The 19665-nt window shown below is 48.2% G+C and overlaps 1 protein-coding gene across 8 annotated transcripts in view; it reads right to left on the bottom strand.

Moving 5' to 3' along the window:
- KCNMA1 (potassium calcium-activated channel subfamily M alpha 1) overlaps positions 1-19665 on the bottom strand; it is a 707317-nt gene that overhangs the window by 682687 nt on the left and 4965 nt on the right. Inside the window, exon 2 of one of the 8 annotated variants that reach the window (XM_057735194.1) lies at positions 16299-16335. The exons of the other annotated variants lie outside the window; for them this stretch is intronic. Coding sequence (XP_057591177.1) covers positions 16309-16335 — 27 coding nt within the window. The 3' untranslated portion in view covers positions 16299-16308. Of the gene's footprint in view, positions 1-16298; positions 16336-19665 lie in introns of those variants that run through there. 8 annotated transcript variants of the gene reach the window in all.

The following is a 19665-nucleotide window of genomic DNA, read 5'->3' as shown; positions in this document are numbered from 1 at the left end:
CTGTGTGCATTTAGACCTCAATTTTAAAAATGAAAGTAAAAAGACTGGCAGAGGACTTCCCTGGTGGTGCAGTGGTTAAGAATCCGCCTGCCAATACAGGGGACACAGGTTCGAGTTCTGGTCCGGGAAGATCCCACATGCCACGGAGCAACTAAGCCTGTGCGCCACAACTACTGAGCCTGCGCTCTAGAGCCTGCGAGCCTAGAGCCCGTGCTCTGCAACAAGAGAAGCCACTGCAATGAGAATCCTGTGCACCGCAATGAAGAGTAGCCCCTACTTGCCGCAACCAGAGAAAGCCTGTGCACTGCAACCAAGACCCAACGCAGCCAAAAATAAATAAATAAGTAATTTTTAAAAAAGAAAGAAAGAAAGACTGGCAGACTCCTTCTCATCGTTCAAGGCATGTTTCACGTGCAACATTCTTGGGGGAGCCTTGCTCTCTCACCACTGAGAATGAGTCTCTACCTGCTCGCCTTGCCCTGCACACACCCCTGACCCGGCTCCCAGCCCCAAATGAAACAATCTATGTGAAGAGTCCTCTAGAGGCTGTTGCTCCCAGGAAGACCAAGCTGGGGCTGATCCATCTCTGGATCCCCTGCACCAGGCAGAGGCATACGATAACTTTACTATGGGGATCAATTACAAACGGCCTGGAACTCTTTCCCACACGATAAGACTGGAAGTTCTCAAGGTCTGTGTCTTCCACCTCTTGGGACAGCTGTGTGACCCTGGAGCAATGATTAACCTCTCTGAGTCTCAGCTCCTGAACAGCACCTGCCCTTCAGGGCTGCTGTGAGGATTTTACCAGCTAAAATGCAAGGCGACCAGCTCAGAAGATGACACATCTTAAGTTCTCAAGAAATGGCAACTCCGCTGCCCCAACCTTCCCCCGGTCACAGTACAGAGTTTAAAACTTCCCAGGAGCCCAATAAAACCTGGTTGACTGGAATGCAGCAGCCCCACCCCGGGTGCTCTGTGCATCTCTCCAACATATGCTGTGCCTCTGTAAAGAGCTCAAAGCCAGTCGGGCCCCAGAACAATGCTTTTGTCTAAAATCAGACCCAAACAGTAAATCGGGAAGCCCGTGGAGGCATTTGAGCCGAGTTTGGGTTCCCAGAGCCTTCCTTAGGGGAGGTGGTCCAGGCTGCAGGCCAGCTCATGCAACAATGTAAGTACACACCTAGGGTTTAACCAGCATAAACCCCGATGCCCTGATTCTCCCCTGTGCTGTCACTCCCCATGTGCAACTAAAATGCTCACCTCTCTGTGCTCTGACAGGATGTTTGCGTTTGAGCTAAAATTGCCTTCTCTGTCCAAGTTGTGGTACCCCTGTCCAGCACAGTGTGATAAGGAACTTGGCCCCTCTCACCATAGCTGGTGGCTGGCCTGACAAAGGCCCCTTCACACGGGAAATGAAAGAAGGAGATGAGGGGTGGGGTGGAGAACAAATTTGTCATTTTATCAAACACAGGCAAAGACTGTCTGTGAGAGAGAAGCTGCTGTCTGACACTTAAACACACAGAGCACACAAAACACCCTTTCTTCTGCGGAAGCCAGGCGTAAGACACTTCAGGAGCCCGGGCCAAGTGTTGGGCAAGTGGGGTGGGGAGAGGCTACCTTCACAGGCTTACCCCAGGCACCCACACCCTGCCACCACTCAGGCCTGGATGCACACCTGTCTCCTCCTGGTGAAGGTGTCCTGAAGGGTTCAACCTCAGCTTCAAGAGGGAATTAACTACCATCAGTGCTCAAGAAGCCGCAGACAAGAAAGAGATTCAGTGCCCAAAGTATAAACGTAACCAATGTGGATTATTAGTCAATTAGTCAGCAGGAGTTTGCTGAGTGCTCATGTGTTCATTCATTCATCAATTTCCACCAAGTGCCCACTCTGTGTCAGGCTGAGTGCTTGGTTCTGGGGATACAGAGGTAAATGAAGCCCACAGCCCAACATGTGCCAAATCCCAAAGGATCCAGAGTTAGGAGTTTACAATCTAGCCAGAGAGCTGGGCAAGGGAAGCACCGCGTAAAGAGCTGGGCAAGGGAAGCACCGCGTAAAGAGCTGGGCAAGGGAAGCACCGCGTAAAGAGCTGGGCAAGGGAAGCACTGTGTAATTCTCCAGGGATGGTCTCCATCCCCCACCTCACACAGCGCTTTGTGTAAGGTGACCCGACGGTGGGCTCAAACACATCTGCTTCTGAAAAATGACATCATTCCACCTGGATTCATACTGAACATGGTGGCCACTATCTATTGACTAGTTCTCATGGGCTAGGTAGAACTTTCTCTGTGGTCTACATCTTACCAGCCAAGGAAGCTGAGGCTTGGGGAGGTCAGACAACTTGCCTAAGACCACACAGCCCATCAGTGGTGAAGGTAAGAGCTGAGCCCAGGTCTGGGTGCCCAAATCCCACACCCCTCCCACCTCACCACGCAAGCAGAGGAAACAGCACCCATGTCTGTCCCTCGCTCAGCCCCAAATCAACTGTGGGCTCCCGCAAGGAAGCACCACCATGAGAGATGCCCCTGGGATCCTCTTCAGAGCCCAGCCCAGTGTAGGACAAGTTGCCAAAGAACAAACTATTTGCTTAACTGAGTGACTGTGGCAGGATAGACGTGAGATAAGGGGGGGTGGGAGGGGAAAAGAAAGATGATCCGGAAGTCTTCCTGGAGGAGCTCAGTGTAGAGAAACATGTTTTTGATGCCTCAGAACACATAATCCCCGCTGGAGGAAAAAGTCTAAGGACAAACACTAGATGTTATGTAAACCTTCAATCAGGCACTTGGCCTGCCTCAGTGCATCAGTAACACAGGGTCCCCAGTAGGGGAAACTCAAGAAGTCACCCCAGTGGGAGGCTAGGGCCGGAGAAGGGCCCTTGTCTTGGCTCTTGGAGCCCCAAAGGTTCCCTGGTTCACTCACAACTCACAGTGCCCCCACGGGCATTCACAGGATGGGAAGGCTGCCCAGGACAGAAAACAGGTGGGCCAACCAGACTCAAAAACCTCTCCGCAGACCCTCAGCCTTCTCGGAGAAGCATCTTCCAGGCCCGCCAACGCTTTCCATCCCTTTTAGCCCCTCTGTAATTATCTCCACCTGCCTGATGCTGAGGAAGGGGGTGGTGCCGGGCAGAAGATGTAGAGACAAAATCAAAATCCTTACAAAAACACCGGGGACCCTCAGAATTGTCTCATCCAATCCTCATTTGGTACGCACTGCTGGCCCCTGGCTACCATGCTCCCTTCATACGGGCTCTTCCTCCCCACCTCAGTGGCATCCTCAGCCATGGCTACTGATGGGGGAGAGAGGTCAAAACAACGTTCCATCTCCTCCCAACAGGAGCCATCTGTTAGGCACCGAAGAGGCACTAAGTGCTCAAGGTGACCATCTCACTTAACCTGAGCCAAAAAACCCTACGTGGCAGGTATTTTCAGAATTCACGTTACTGATGGAGAAAGTGAGATTGCCAAGGTTAATTGTCCGCAGCCACCGAGCTAGTGCAGGTAGAGCTGGGATTCAAGCCCACTTTTTTCCCACTCCAAGGCTTGGCTATAAAGTTCACATGCCTGAATTTAAAGAGCCCAAAGTTAACATTCAAAACAAGTGCTGCCCCTCTGCAGTGGGGAGAGGGGAGGGGAAATGACACATTTGCTCCAAAGCTGCCAAAACTCAAAGCACTTCTAGAACTTTTCTTTGGAAATCGCCTACAGAGGTAATTTACACCCCACCCAGAACTTTCAGATTCTTAGGTGTAATCATAATTACACATTTGGGGGACCAGAAATACCTTACCCACGTTGCCTTCCTCTCTTATTCATTATACTTGCCTGAAAACTCCCTTGGACAGTTTTCTAAAATCAAATTGACTTTCAAATGCTGAGAGATGTCACCCCAGCAACATTCAAAAGAATGCACCAATGCTATCACCAGCCTGTTCCCAAGGAGAGACCTTCATTTTCCAAGTAAGGGTGAAACCATTTGTTCGTTCAGTCCTGCATTTATTCGAGAAGAATCTTGTGATGCTGGACACTGCTGTAGGTTGCTAAGGAAACAGAGATAAACATAAAAAGGTCCCTGTCATCTTGGAGCCCTCAACTTGGGGATGATACTTTAGGCAACTTTTGCATAGGACCTCCAATCCCAAGCACTACAGATGCAAAGATGAACAGCATACAGTCTCAGACTTCAGGAATGCTACATCCCAGCAGGGGGACAGGCAGGCCAGCTGCCCCCTCTGGAAAACAGAGTGACCACCTAGGAGGTGACTGTCATGGTCCATGTTAGGATGAGTCAATCTCCCAAAGGCAACCAAAGTGAAATAACAGTAATAACTGACACTTATCTAGCATTTGTGATGTACCAGATGCTACTCTAAGTAATTAACACACACTATCCTCCCAATAACCCCACGAAGTGATTACTATTACTAGTCCCACTTTCCAGGTGAGTAAACTGAGACTCTGGGAGTTTAGGCAATTTATAAAAGGTCTAAAAGTCAGCAAGCAGCGAACTACGATTTGAGCCCACAAAGTCTGGCTCCAGAGGGCATGCTCTTGCTAACTACACTGCACTAACTGAAATGAGAGATGCTGCCCATCTGGACGGGTGCGTTCTAGTCCACTGGGTTTTAAAAAAGCAGCCACATCACTCACGTTCTCACTCACATTCGATTCCTTGTTGTCTCAGCAGTGAACTCCTGAACTCACTCTGGTAAAACATGACATCTGAACTGGATAGACTGGGCTAAAGGGAAGTGACATTTCCAAGGGTGAAGCACTTCAGCATGGGGGGAAGGGGGGTGCGGGAGTGGGGAGGAAGGCAAGGGACCTGGGAACCAGCCTCTGCCATTCATTGCCCTCCTGCTTTCGATGTTCCAGGCAAAGAGCCCCTCCAGGTACTAAAGCAGGAGAGTGCTGAGGGGAGGACAATCCTGTCACATCATAGGGAGGACGTCAGTCCACCCCCCCCACCCTCATCAATTCACCACCCCTTAAACTGGTGGCGAACAAGGGCCAATGCCACCTGGTGACAGCCAAGCCACCTGATGACAAGCCTTTCTCTTTGTTCTCTTTGGAATGTGTAGGGTGGAGGCATCTAAGCCCCTTGGCCCCTTTGGTCCTGAAGGTGTTTAAGAAGCAGAATAGCTTACAAGCTGAAGGCAGGGACAAGAATGGGGAGAGTTGAGGGAAGCCCAGAGCAGCGGAGGAAGTGGCTAAGAGTCAACACTCTGAAGCCAGAAAATTCTGAGTTTGAATGGAGTCCTGCCACTCACTAAGTGATGCCCCTTGGGCACATGCTATACCCACTGCAAGCCACAGCATGTGCTCAGCTACAAAATGAGGATAATGGTAATAATATCTACAACACAGGCTTTTTGAGGGGATTACGTGAGATAAAGCATGCAGAGTGCTCAATAGCGCGTGTGATGCCTAATAGCACCCCGTGTTAATATTCAGTATTATATTCCGAACATTCCATTTTAACACTGAATATTAATATTCAATATTAACATCCAGAGTTATTACTGGGTCATGGTCATCGTTAATTACAGCAGAGCCAGCCATGGACGGCAAAAGCCCTCACCCAGTGGCACTCTGGAGCCCCTCTGCCATCTGAGTGTTCTCCAAATCCACTTCCAACTCCTCCTGGGTGCACGACATTTCCCAGGGTGCCTTGTAGTTCAGGTACCATGTGACAGTTCTGACCAATGGACTATGTGGGCAGAGTAATATGAATGACTTCCAGGTCTACTGTCACAAAACCACACCTCATGATCCTTACTTCTCATTCCGTATCTGTCAGATGGATGCAGAGGATTCAGCAGAGACCTTCAGGGCCCCCTAGAAATGGCAGGTCCAGAGGTGTAAGGAGCCAACCCTGAATGACTGCTTAGCACAAGTCCCTACCCCACCCCCCCAAACCCCCCCCCCCCAACACTACCAAAGGTACTTCACATGAGCAATACATAAACTCCTGTATTAAGTCCTTGGCATGTTGCGGTTGCTTATTACAGCAGCTGGCCTAACCTAATACGCATAATTAATCAAGCCTCAAAGTGGACTCATAGTCTCCTCTTAGCTCACTGCTTCCATGACCACTGCACACACCACAGAAGAATCTAGATACCATCATATGGTCCAAGAGGGAAATTAGTGTCTGTGACTGGTTAGGTGTGGAAAGCATGAGGAAGAGCCAGCAGCAACTCTACAGAAGCAATGGAAGGACCACTAGTCTAGAAGAAACGGGACAGCCCAGCAGTGGTGACACCTCTGCTCATGGTGGGTCCAGATGCTTCATGAGAGCAGCGGAGGAGAATGGAAACAGCATGGTCTCTGAGGCCAAGCAGACGGGAATCCATGATTTACAGAGGAAAGGAAACCTCTCGGAGCTGCAGTCTCCACATGATGTGGATAACATACCCGCCTCCGTGTTCTGTGCCATCGTGCTGGCATCTTGAAATCAGCCACGGTGAGAGTACTTACACCATAGGAATTGACAACTGCTACACATCAGGGCTTCCCTCCTAGAGATTAAACACTTACCAGCACATCACTGCATAAACAGGAGTCAGCTAAATGGAACAGGAGAGGGAGGCCAAGGAAAGAGAATTCCAGCTAGAGTGGATGGCATCTGTGAAGGCCCAGAGGTACCGAAACAGAAAGTTTAACAAAGTGAAGAAAATCCTCTACAGCTGGGTGCAGAGAGCTTGGGAAGAAAGTCTAAGAGGAACCCAGACAGGGCAAGAGCTGGATCTTGTGGAAGGACCAGCCTTTAATAGTAGCTACTTGTTCTAGTCATCTATTGCTACATTAAAAAAGTACCTCATTCACTAGGACCATTCTTTAACTCCTCTGAATAAGCTGCCCTGGACAACCACGTGTTTAAAAATCATCCATCTATCCATCAACAGATGAATGGATAAAGAAGATGCAGTACATATATACAATGGAATATTACTCAGCCATAAAAAGAAACGAAACTGGGACATTTGTAGAGACATGGATGGACCCAGAGACTGTCATACAGAGTAAAGTAATTCAGAAAGAGAAAAACAAATATCATATATTAATGCAGATATTCACAATCTAGAAAAATAGTACAGATTAACCGGTTTGCAAGGCAGAACTAGAGACACAGATGTAGAGAACAAACATATGGACACCAAGAGGGGGGAGCGGGGGGTGGGGGCGGGTTGGGGTGGGAGGAATTGGGAGATTGGGATTGCCATACATACATTACTAATAAGAAAAAAATATCGAATGGTACACTTTAAATATTTGCAGTTTATTGTATGTCAATTATATCTCAATAAAAGTCCTTTAAAAAATTACCTGGAAAGGCAGTGGCTTACAACAATCATTTTATTTTGTTCACGACTGTTAAGTCAGGAGTTGAGGAAGGGATGAGCTGGCTGGCTCAGCTCTGATTCAGGTCAGCGGAGGCTGGACAATCCACTTCCAGGATGGCCTCTTCCCACCAAGGCTGCTGCCTTGGGGCTCCTCGAAGAGCCTCTCTCCCCGCACATGGCAGCGCAACCTCTAGGTCTCTCCAAGTGACTCTCGCAGAATGGCGGCCTCAAGGTAGTCAGATTTCTTTACGTAACGGCTGGCTTCTCCTAAGCCAGTGTTCCAAGAGGCCAACAGGGGAGCTGCAAGCATTCTTCTGACCTAGTCTTGGAAATCCAAGAATCATTCCCACCATGTTCTTTTGGTTACGAGCAAGTCACGAAGCCAGGCCTGATTCACAGGGGAGCACCACCCAGGAGCATGAGTCGCAGGCCTCGTGGGTCACTGGGGCCTGCTCTGAAGACAAGCTGCCATGCTGTTATTGATCAGCGAACACCTGCAGGGGGCACAGGAGCTCAAAACAGGAAGACCACCAGCCCCGTCCACAGGGAGCATTCAGTGGACGACACTCACACAGATGGAGAGGACGAGGGGGGCATATCAGAGTAAAGAGTGAGTCCTGACTCGGGTGAGCAGAGAAGGCTTCCGAGGGAAGTAACTGTCCCAGCACATAAGCCAGCCTTGAAGGATGTGGGAGGCAGAATGGAGGGTTGGAAGGGAAGGGGAGGGCCCTCCGTGAGGTCACTGCCCAGCCTCCTACCACATCTGGACCAGCCGTGGACCAGGCCAGACCATCTCCACATTTCCCCTTCCAGGCACGTCACCAGGCCTGGCCACTCTGAAGCCAAGGTCAGGCAGCTCTGGAGCAGAAGCAGCTCCTGCCCGTGCCAGCCCATCAGGCCCATGAGTCTGTCCAATGCACCAGGGTTCGGGGAGGAGCGGTGAACTGTGGGCCTGTTTACTCTGGCTCGACCTCCTCACCCAGAACCAGCAGCACAATGACCAGCAGAAAGGCCAGTTATGCAACCACCGCTGCAGCAGCCTGCCAGCCCCCGAGACCCAGCCCAGCCACTAGGCCTGGTAGCTAGACTGCTGCAGCCTAGCAGGCTGGCCTGGGCTCCCTCTGCCATTTTCTGTACAGGGACAGGATGCACTGCTGACGAACACCTGGGGACAGCAGGGGCCGTGGGAAGGAGCTAAAAATAGCAGAGCTAGCAACAGAGGACGTCTCCAAGTCCTCAGGGTCTTGTTATTCCTTGTCCGCAGGCCTCAGGAACACTCACGGGCTGGCACCCGAGTTTTCACCCTTCTCAAAGGCTCATGCTTAGAAAAGCATGGGAGCCAGGGAGGCTCAGAAGCCATGGAAACAACCTGCCCTGGCGGCTGGGCCTAAGGATGGGCAGGCTGGGTCCACTTTCACACACCCCCATCCCCAGGGGGCTCTCTCTGGCCACCCCCACTCTGACCAATTCTCAGTGTTCTCCACCTTTTCTGAATCTCAGGTTCTTGATGTTTCTCTTACTTGTTTGGCTGTTAAGAATTATGGGCCTTGCACTATATTTTTAATTTCTCTTGTGAGTGTATTATACCCACCCTCCAGATGCCCAGAAAAGTCACACGTATGGACATGCGAGCTGTGCATGGCACAATTCCAGGGGCATCATTCATGACTGTGATGTGAATGGGGCCCCTGGAATCATGCAATGTGGCTACTGGCGCTGCCAGGGAGGAAATGATGTCTTACACAATCCTGTGTCCCTGGGAAAAGGAAAGCCACGTTAACAAAGATTCGTGGACTGACCCATTCGTCTCTGCTACCAAATATTCCGTGCATGGGGTTTGGCAGGCACAAGGCCACAATGCCCAATGGTCTAGAAAGAAATCCATAATGTGATACAATAATGAATTTTCAGTCCATGGAGGTGGAGAGGGGCAAGGAATCGATCTTTCTAAGGTAAGGGAAGATTCATAACCACTGAATAAGTTACCACTACCTCCTTCTGCATGTGCAGATTAAATTCTCTGTCCCAGCGACATTTGAAATGCACTTTATTTATAGCAGACCAGGGAATTCAGAGATATTTATTTGCTTTTCATAGAATTTCCATTCTTTTAATAACACAGTTTTGGGGCTTGAGATATGAGCAAATAGCATGTGGGAATAATAAGGCATCATTCCACCTCAGGATGCTTGGTTCAGAGTTTACTGATAAGTCTTTGCTGGTGGGTGTCAAACTATTTCACTCCTTCGCGTTCTCCTGCGTATGAGTGCCCCTGCCCCTCCCACACATACCTCTCAAGGTTTTTAAAATACGCTTGAATTCTGCATTCTACTAATATCTTCCATATGTGTGTTAAAATTAAAGCTATGTTTTTATCCACAACTTCTAAGAAGACTGATACTCAGAAAAAATGCCCCAATATGTATTCTGTGCCTCCACCTACCCTCCAGCACAGGGATACAGTATATGTGTCCTAGTTCATAAAGTACAATCGTGTATTATTTGATGTGAATCTCACAGCAGCCCTAGAGTTGTGCAGTGAGCAACCTGCACAACTGCACACAGCACACCTGCCTACCAGGTAGAGAAAAGGTGAACTAACCTACTTTCAAGCACGGACAACCAAGCTGTAGAGAGTAAAAGAACTAGATAATCTTTAAAATTCGTTTCTATCCAGATAGTACAGAACTCTCTGAACTTGACCAAGCAATCTCACATCTCACCTAGGGATGGATGCCTGAGTCTCCACACACTGACTCCTCTCCTCTTTCCTATGTCTTCACAGTTTCCTTCACTCCATGGCAGAGATGAGCTGAACAGAGCCCACCTACTGCTACAGGAGGTATGACTATAGGTGGACAGTGCAGAGGTTAGAAACGTGAGCTCCACTGCCCACCTGCCTGGATTTACACCTGGATCTGCCCTCATTAGTGTGTGACCCTGGGCAAGTCACTCAACTTCTCCATGCCTGTCCTGTAAAGGGAGGATGATGATACCACCAATTTCACTAGGTTGTTGCAAGGACTGAATAATATAAGGAGCTTAGAAACTACCAGACACACAGTAAACACTCAGTCTGTTATCCAAAAAAAAAAATTGTATTCTATATGCCTCAGTTTTCTAATCTGTAAACTGGGAATCATAAAAGTGTTAACTCCACAAGACTGTCCTGAGGTTTAAATAACAGAATAAACATAAGGAGTTTGACAAGAGTACTTGATGTACAGTAACTACTTTTAAAAGTTTATTAATTTTTTTTCCCTAAAACTCCAGTTACTCCAGTTCACATAGACTTAGCAAAACCAAAGTGACTGGCACTTTGTGTGGCGATCAATGCAATATCTGAAGAGGGAGAGAAAAGGCCAAGAGAGAATGTTTGAGAATCAGGTGCTGTTTTCTTAAAACAGGTGGTAGGGACTTCCCTAGTGTTCTGGCGGCTAAGACTCCGCACTCCCAACGTAGGCGGCCCAGGTTTGATCCCTGGTCAGGGAACTAGATCCCATATGCCACAACTAAGAGTTTGCATGCCACAACTAAAGATCCCACATGCCACAACTAAAGATCCTGCATATGTCAACAAAGATCTTGCGTGCCGCAACTAAGACCCAGCACAGCCAAATAAATAAATAAATATTTTTTAAAATAAAATAAGATAAAACAGGTGGTAGACAGGCTGTACTAGCGATTACAGGTCTGTTTTAAGAGAGTTCTTTCACAGGTCAGGAAGCAAAGAGAAGCAGGGATGAACAGGCATTGGTGGGGCAGGGAAGAAAGAACAGAAGCACTCACTTGCTGGCTTCTCTTTTCACCATTAAAATTGCTGTCAAGCCTTGCCTAGCATTTAACTAGCATCATCCCTGGAGATAGCTGTTTCAGTTTCATTACAGTCTGTGTTCATAGAGTACAAATAGAAACCTTCGTGATTTTATTAGTTTCCATGCAACTCAGGAGAGATTTGCATGATAACATTTCAAAAAGCTCCTGACTTAAAGAAGGGACCAATTAAAAACAGAGTGCTTGCATTGCCTGTCGCTGAAAAATGAAAATCTTCCCAGAGTTTTCAAAAATCTCTATCCTATCTGGTTCACGTCCATAAATAAACTATCTGGTACTGCAGATACAAAAACTATGGTCTTATATTTTTTGTTTATTTTGTAAGAAATATATGCAGGATGTCTTCCCCCTCCAATATAAGAATTAAACTACAATACAGAAAATCTAAGGAAGTATTTTTGTCTGGGCCCCGTCAAGTCCTACATCATCACCAGTTCACTCAATGACACCCAAAACTACCTGGCACTCTGTGGCTCTGTGAAGTGTTAATGTAATGTATCTGTGACAAGTTAAAATTTAATACATGGCCCCAGTAGCATAATCTGATTAATGTTATATAACCTAAGAGACTATTCAGCAGGTCTGATATGCTAGCTGCTTACGATTTGGGGGAGAGGCGGGTATTTCAGAAGTTATTGACCCCATCGGACACTCTCTCCTTTGCCACAGAAGCTGTGGTCATCTTATCCCTGATTTTGGCAGCTGGAGTGCTTTGTGGTACAGGGCTGTGATGACCATTCTCGCTCTGGGGTTGCCTTCTGGAGCAAGTTAAGGAAAAGCATGAAAGTAAGTGGATTCACGTGCCCCCTCTTTAATCCAATGTTTCCTTTTATTCCCTACCTCAACAAAGCCAGCCTATCATAGTGTACTGACTATGGTATAGTCTATGACTGTAGTATAGTCTATAATCTAGGATCTTTTCAACCTTTCCCCCACACGAGAAATTAAAATTAAAGTCTCAGTGGTGTCAGAAAGAGAAAGACAAATACTGTATGCTAACTCATATATACGGAATCTAAAAATGTTACTGATGAACTCAGTGACAAGAACAAGGACGCAGATACAGAGAATGGACTGGAGAACTCGAGGTTTGGGAGGGGGCAGGGGGTGAAGGGGAAGCTGAGATGAAGCGAGAGAGTAGCACAGACATATATATACTACCAACTGTAAAATAGATAGTCAGTGGGAAGTTGTTGTATAACAAAGGGAGTCCAACTCGAGGATGGAAGATGCCTTAGAGGACTGGGGTGGGGAGGGTGGGGGGGACTCGAGGGGGGGGGAGTCAAGGAAGGGAGGGAATACGGGGATATGTGTATAAAAACAGATGATTGAACTTGGTGTACCCCCCAAAAAAATAATAAATAAATAAATAAAATTAAAAAGCAAAAAAAAAAAAAAAAAAGTCTCAATGGTGATATGGCCATGTCATTAGAAGTAATATCACAGTCACAGAAACCTATTTCTGAGTGTTTGGTTTTTTTTTTAATGACAGACTTGACTGTATTTCCAATGGGCCCGTGTCCCCAGACTGTAATTCTTAAATACACCACTTCATCGAAATCAATATGGAAGTTTTGGGGACACGTTAACCAAATTTCACTCTTGGGATTCACAGAGGAACCAGAACTACTCCCTGGGCCCGTCACCTTGAGTAAGTTAGTCTTGGGCTCTTTATCAGGTAAAAATGATAGCTTTGAAATCTGACTTAAGAAATAGTTGCATATTGAAATCACTGAATCAGAGAGCATGTTATACACGAGAAAACTGGGGCCGAGAGACAATGACTTGCCTAAGATACCATAACTACTCACATGCCAAAATCAGAACTCCAGTGGTCCTTTTAACTTCACACACCATCAAAGCAGACTTGATGGGCAGAAAAGCTGTTTGGTCTATTCTTCTGCTATCGCTATGGGTACCCTCTAAATCAACAAGGCCAGGGGGCACTTCTCCTGGGACGGCCATTTACCAACCCTCAGAGGAAAGATATCAGCTGCCCCACCAACAAACACAGGCACCACGGTGAAGGATGTGCCCAAATATAATGACAGTGACCGCCAGGAAGTGGCGTTTAGAGGGATTTTTTTTTCTTTTCTTAAAAGTTTTAATTGTGGTAAAATAGACATAATATAAAACTTACCATCATAACCATTTTTAAGTGTACAGTTCAGTAGTGTTAAGTATATTCATCTTATTGGGCAGAACCTTTTTATCTTGCAAAACTGAAATTCTATATCCATTAAACAACCCCCTGGGGCGTCCCTGGTGGCGCAGTGGTTAAGAATCTGCCTGCTAATGCAGGGGACACAGGTTCGATCCCTGGTCCGGGAAGATCCCACATGCCACAGAGCAACTAAGCCCGTGCACAACTACTGAAGCCTGTGTGCCTTGAGCCCGTGTTCCACAACAAGAGAAGCCACCGCAATGAGAAGCCCTTGCACCACAATGAAGAGCAGCCCCCGGCTCACCACAACTTGAAAAAAGCCCATGCACAGCAACAAAGACCCAAAGCAGCCAAGATATAAAATAAAGTAAAATAAAATAAAAATTTAAAAACAATAACCCCCCCAGCCCCTGGTAACCACCATTCTACTTCCATGTCTATGCATCTAGGTGCCTCACATAAGTACTGTAGAATCACACAGCATTTGTCCTTTTGTGACTGGCTTATTTCACCTAACATAATGTTCTCGAGTCACCCATGTTGTCGCACGCATCAGAATTTCCTCCCTTTTTCAAGCTGCATAATATTCCATTGCATGTAAATACCACATTTGTTTATCCATTTATCCCTCGATGGACATTTGGGTTGCTTCCACCTTTTGGCTATTATGAACAGGGATGTGCAAATATCTTCTTTTGGATACACACCCAGCGGTGGCATTGCTGGGTCACACAGTAGTTCTATTTTCAATTTTTGTGAGAAACCACCATACCATTTCCCATGGTGGCTGCACTGTTCAGCATTCCCACACACAGTGCACCAGGGTTCCAATTTCTCCACATCCTCATCAGCACTTGCTGTTTTCTGGGCTTTGATGTAGTAGCCATCCTGGTAGGTGAGAGGTGTCCTTTTTTTCTTCAAACGCCTCTCTGTCCTGCCCACATTTTCTACAGTGAATATATATACACTTAGGATTAAGGATGAACATATAAAACACAAATTGAAAAAGAAATTTTATGGGGAAAGTAGGGTTGCACATGAACGTAAGAAATAGATTTCTTGTTTAAGACAGGAAAATTACTGACTTCTCTTATGGGTTCAGCTCAAGACACCATTCCCATACTCTTCAAGAATCTTACCAACTGGTCAGCTGTGGCTGCCACAATCTATGGGAGAAATGGCCATAATTCATGGGTAGTTAAAACAATTCCTCTAGGCCCTGGGGGTAAGTGCTCCCAGATGCACAAAGAAGAAAAACAATGTATTAAGTGATGGCCACCTTATGTTGGTCATGAAAATCCCTAGCCCTTGGATAAACCCTTTCATCTTCCAAATCTTTCCTCTGAGCCTTAGGGTCCTTATCTCTGAGTTCTCCATTTGCTAATCATTGTCCATCTACTTTTTCCCCTTCCAGAGCCACAAAAAATGTCTACTTTCCAAATCACGTAAAGGGAAAACAAACTCATGCAGCAATTTCTCCCAAAGAGAAGAATTCTGCTCCTACATAAACAGGTACAAGAAGAAGAAGAACCCCCAGAAACCTTATAAGCCCTGGTGTCTGGGTCCCAGGGCCTCACAGGCCCCATGCTAGCAGCTAATTACAGGGAGCTCACTTGAAAAGCTAAACCCTTCCAAAAGGGAAAGCACTCTTTCCACTGGTCTTTATATAACACTGCACACCTTGGGCATGAGGTCACTTGTCATGATTTATTCATTAAGACAAAGGTGAAGGGACTAAAAACAAAATCCATCCAATTATATATTTATCCAAACTCCAGCTCCCAGAAGAGAAATTCTACTTTTCTTTGCGTGAACATCTCCCTCTCCCCCTGCCCTGCCTCACCCTCCCCTCTTGTATGTTCTCTTTCTTTTCTGGTTTCTTTCTGCTCAGCAAAATAGGGGAAATGGCGGCAGTTGTGTATAGAAGCCCAGAGGAGAAGAGAGAAGATGAGCAGCCAGAGAGGAATAATCTTCAATTCTACGAGCAGCTGTATTTAAATGATCCAAAAAGAAACTGAAGATCGTTCTCTGTTCTCTCTCCTTTGGGAAGAGCCAACACCTAGAAAGAGTCCAACTTGGGCTTCTTAACAAAGGACCCACACTCTACATCTGGATCCCTGACACCACCCCCAAATCACATCTGCTTTCGGCCAACCCCAGCATTAAACTCTGAAAGAAGCTGAACTTTGGAGTCACTGGGCACATTCCAGTGACAAAGAGGCAACCCAATGGCTCAGGGATGGCTACATCCTCACCCACAGCTTCCAGCAAGACCCAACACATTGCACAGGGCAAACCACCAGAACCAACAGCCAGGATGGGCCACTGTGCAAACTCTGGGGAAGGGGGCACCGGGGAAACCTCGCCGCCTCTGGAGAAGAAGGACACCAGGCAGTCACGAGAGAGAAAAAGAAGGTGGCTTGCATGGTAGCAACCCAAGTTAAGGGCATTCTACATCTCAAGAACACTGCTGACACCTAAACCCCACCCAGCTCTGGGTCTTCCTGGGCCAGATTTAGAATTTGAAATCTATCATCCACCAAGACGTGTTCTGTGTGTCCTAGAAACAGCCGAGAAGCAAAGAGGGGCTAGTGCAAGGAGAAAGACCTTTCCATTCATTTTCAGGTGGATTTGTGCCCCACTGAATGGTGGCCTCAGAAAGCCATGAACACCCAGCCCCCTCTGGAGATGAGGCAGAGGGCTCCCAGCACTGGTGCTGGGGAGGAGGCAGGATCCTGGCCCTACCTCCTTTCTACCCTATGACATCATGATTCAATGTGCTTCTAAGCTTGCAAGAGCAAGCCTCTATTTGTTGTTCACTATCCTGCAAACTTCAGTCCCTCTGCTCTTGGACTTGGCAGGAATCACTAGGGAAGAAGAAAAGTCAAGGAAAGAATGAAGAGCAAAAGGAAGGAGACAAGGAAGGAACACAGGCGTTCCTGTTAATTACCTTTGAAATGCCCAGCGTCAACCGGATCTGGTCCCTGGGAAAACCTGGTAGGGAGGCCAATGAAAACAGCATAAAGAGTACCAAGTAAATGAGATGTTTTAAATAATTTTGCTTTGGGCCGTGTAAAGGAGCATTAGTCATACAGGTAATGAGATCTTACAGGGAGATGATTCGGAGGCTCGGCTTGCCAACGTGAAGTATATCCCTTCTTGACCTGGAGTGCCAATTACATTTCCAAATTGGCAATTAGACATAATGCCCCAAAGACAATCATCAAATAATGCCCAAAACAAAGCAAATTCCATCTTCAAGCAGACATTCTTTTGAAGCTGTCCTTCTGTCCCCTGCCTGACTCACCCATCTCAAGACCAAGTGTTCACCAGGAACAAATCCTTGTTACCCACCGGTCAGGGGAGACCGGGGTGGCATGAATAATTAACATCCAGAAATGACTCAAACCCATCCTTTTCACCCAGAGTTTCTCCATAGCGTCTAACAAATTACCCAAAAGAGCAGTAACCTGCATTTGCACCTACAACATTCCCACACAGCCTCCCACAAGCCACTGTGGAAGGTCCCTCCCAATATCAATCTGTACTTGTATTTATATGGCTCAGTTCCTGCCCTCAGGGGGTTTGCAGGCAACTTAGAGACCAGACATGTGCACACCCTATGAGAAGATAACTGCATTTTTTCCTCCCTTCCATCAAACTGGGTCTTATTTTTATCCCTAGCACCTAGGTTGATTCCTTTATGATGCACTTACTATGCAATAAAAGCCAAAACAACAACAATAACCATAAGATGTATTTGAGGACCTACTGTGTGCGAAGCATCATACTAAGGCCTTCATTTAGGCTGAAGATGCTCATGATAAATGTTCAGTCCAGGTTCTCCCTTTGACAATGGAATGACACGAAAAGTCCATCTCTGGGAAAAAGCCCCTGATGGTATGAGCTGTGAAAACCAGGACAGTATGGTGAGAAAAGGAGCTACTTCCAACTTCATCTGCTGGAATTCTCGAGAAGTACCACTGGAGGGTGGCACAGCACAGTGTCACACTTCTCTCCCTACTCAGTGATCAGGTCTTGAGCCCCATCCTTTCACATTGCACCCTCCATTTGAGAAAGCCCACCGAGGTCCCTATGGAAAATCAGGCTGGCAGTTTTGCTGCCCACTGACTTCAAACAGGCCGGAGGGAGTGGCCAGCAGCTGGCTTCCCGGAGCATCACCACAGCACAGCCCTGGCTCTACCACGAGCCTCTAATTTTGTAAGAAGCTGGTTTGGCTGAGTTGCCCTCCTGGACTTCGGAAAGCGTCACCCCTTGCAGCGCGCCCCGCTGGTGCGAGGCAGAGCCCACAGGCCAATGTGCAACACACAGACCACACCACATACACCTGCAGGGTGCTGCTCTGGCTGCCACAACCCAGCTCCAAACCAACAGCGCCATGAGCTCCTCGGAAGCAGGCACCCGAACAACCAGCTTTCGCAGTGAGCGCCCAGGCTGGACTGCAGCAACACGGACAGGCCTGAGCCGAGTCTCCTCAACAGGGCTGTCTTGACGCAGTGAACCTTCCTCTTCTCATCCCTTCCCACCGCTGGAGAGCTGGGGATTTCCATATTTAAAAATAGCCACGTCTTCAGAGAGGGACTGCCTGGAGACTGAGGAAGGGACCAGACCCTTGCTTCTCAAAGTGCGGTCTGCCCTGCATCGGCATCACCTGCGTCCCGTCAGAAATGCAGAGTCTCAGGCCCCACCCTGGACCCTCTGAATCAGAATCTGCACTTTCACAGCTCTCCAGGTGATTCGTGTACATGTAAAGGTGCGAAAAGCCCCAGGAGTTGACGGACTAGATGGTCTCTCCGGCCATGGGAGGCGGAGATCTGATACCCCAACTGAACATCCCTTGAGCCTCCTCCCAGAGTGCTGCGACACCCCTGCCTCCCAGGCTGGGGCCCCCGAGCTTCCTTCTCCATGTACCCAGGGCCAGGGTTCCACCCACTCAAGAACATTTCAAAAAAGGACACTCTCTTGATCTGCCCCTTGCTGTGCACAGAAAGGCTGTGGGATTTCAGAGGTCCTGCAGGAGGCCAACTTTGCCTGACCTCCAGGCAGGTCTCGTGGAGACCAGTGTTCCCCGCAGGGCTCTGGGAGCTGTGGCATCACAGCACAAACACAGCCCTTCTCACTGGAACCACAGAGGCATCCCTGCCGGGGCTCCACAGCTCTGAAGTCCCAGGAAGGTGGTGTTGGCTGCTGTGATTCGCAGGCTAGCACGGCCACTGCCACTGTGAGCTGGGACGCCCCTGCTGCCCACACTGGGAAGGAGGTCCTGGCATTGTAATCCAATGCCAACCGGACTGCTTCAGCACCAGGCTCCTCTTGCCCTGGTCAGAAAGAGAGACCCAAAGCAAGCACTCTCTGCACCAGGCACACAGTGACCGTCCCCATGCAGGGAAGAAGACAGTGGTGAGCCTTGCCCTGGGAACCCTTTCTCCCCCAGGCCAAACACTAGGGCAGCTCTTGCTTTCCTCCTGATGCCTGTTTGGACAAGGCCCCTGGACACCCGGAAATAGGGCCAGTACATAGCTTGCCGTCACCAGTGTCCTCCTAGGAAATGCTGTAAAGTGGGGTCCCTGAGAATACCCACCCCAAAGAGCTGTGCTCTACGACAATCCCCAGTTTACAGATGAGGAGACTGAGGCACAAAGCGATGAAGTCCTTGCCCAAGGTCACAGGCTGCCTTCCGGGTGCCATGCAGCAAGCTTGACATCTAGGCCGTACTGCTCAAAGTGGGCCTGGCCAAGCGCAGTTTAACCAATTCCTCTCCCTCAGGACCTCTCCCAGCCCAGGACGTGACTCCCCAAGGGGGATGCAGATATGCCCTGACTTACAATTTTGTTTCACAAGGTAACTTCAAGGGCAAGTGCTCCACAGAACACACTTGGGGACATACTTCTCTGGGGGCCATCAGGGTAAAGCCAGCCTGGGGAGAGAGCACCCTGGCAGGGAAACTGTTCCACTGTCAGGGGAACAGGTCTGTGAACTCTGGACTGGGGATCACAGGGGAGGAATTCATCCTTTCTCAAGGGACATTAGACAGCCACACCTACCCAGCAAACCTTCCACTTCTGCTAGTTCTGCACCTCCTGGAGCCCCACGACGACAGTGCTTGTCCAGTGACGTCCCATCCATCACAGCAGTAGCCATCCTGCCGTGCCCTCAGCCACGGAGCCTTCCTGGGCTGCCCCTCCTCCACCTGCCAGCCTTGCAACAGCCAAGAGCCATGAGCCCAAATCTCAGTCTGACCCTAACTGGTTGTTTGACCCAAGGACAATCGACTTCAGGGTTTAGAGGTCCCTTTTGGTTCAA

Source organism: Hippopotamus amphibius, chromosome 5 (genome assembly GCF_030028045.1).
Source record: "Hippopotamus amphibius kiboko isolate mHipAmp2 chromosome 5, mHipAmp2.hap2, whole genome shotgun sequence".
Taxonomy (NCBI): Eukaryota; Metazoa; Chordata; class Mammalia; order Artiodactyla; family Hippopotamidae; genus Hippopotamus; species Hippopotamus amphibius.
This window is presented reverse-complemented; position numbering and strand designations above follow the sequence as displayed.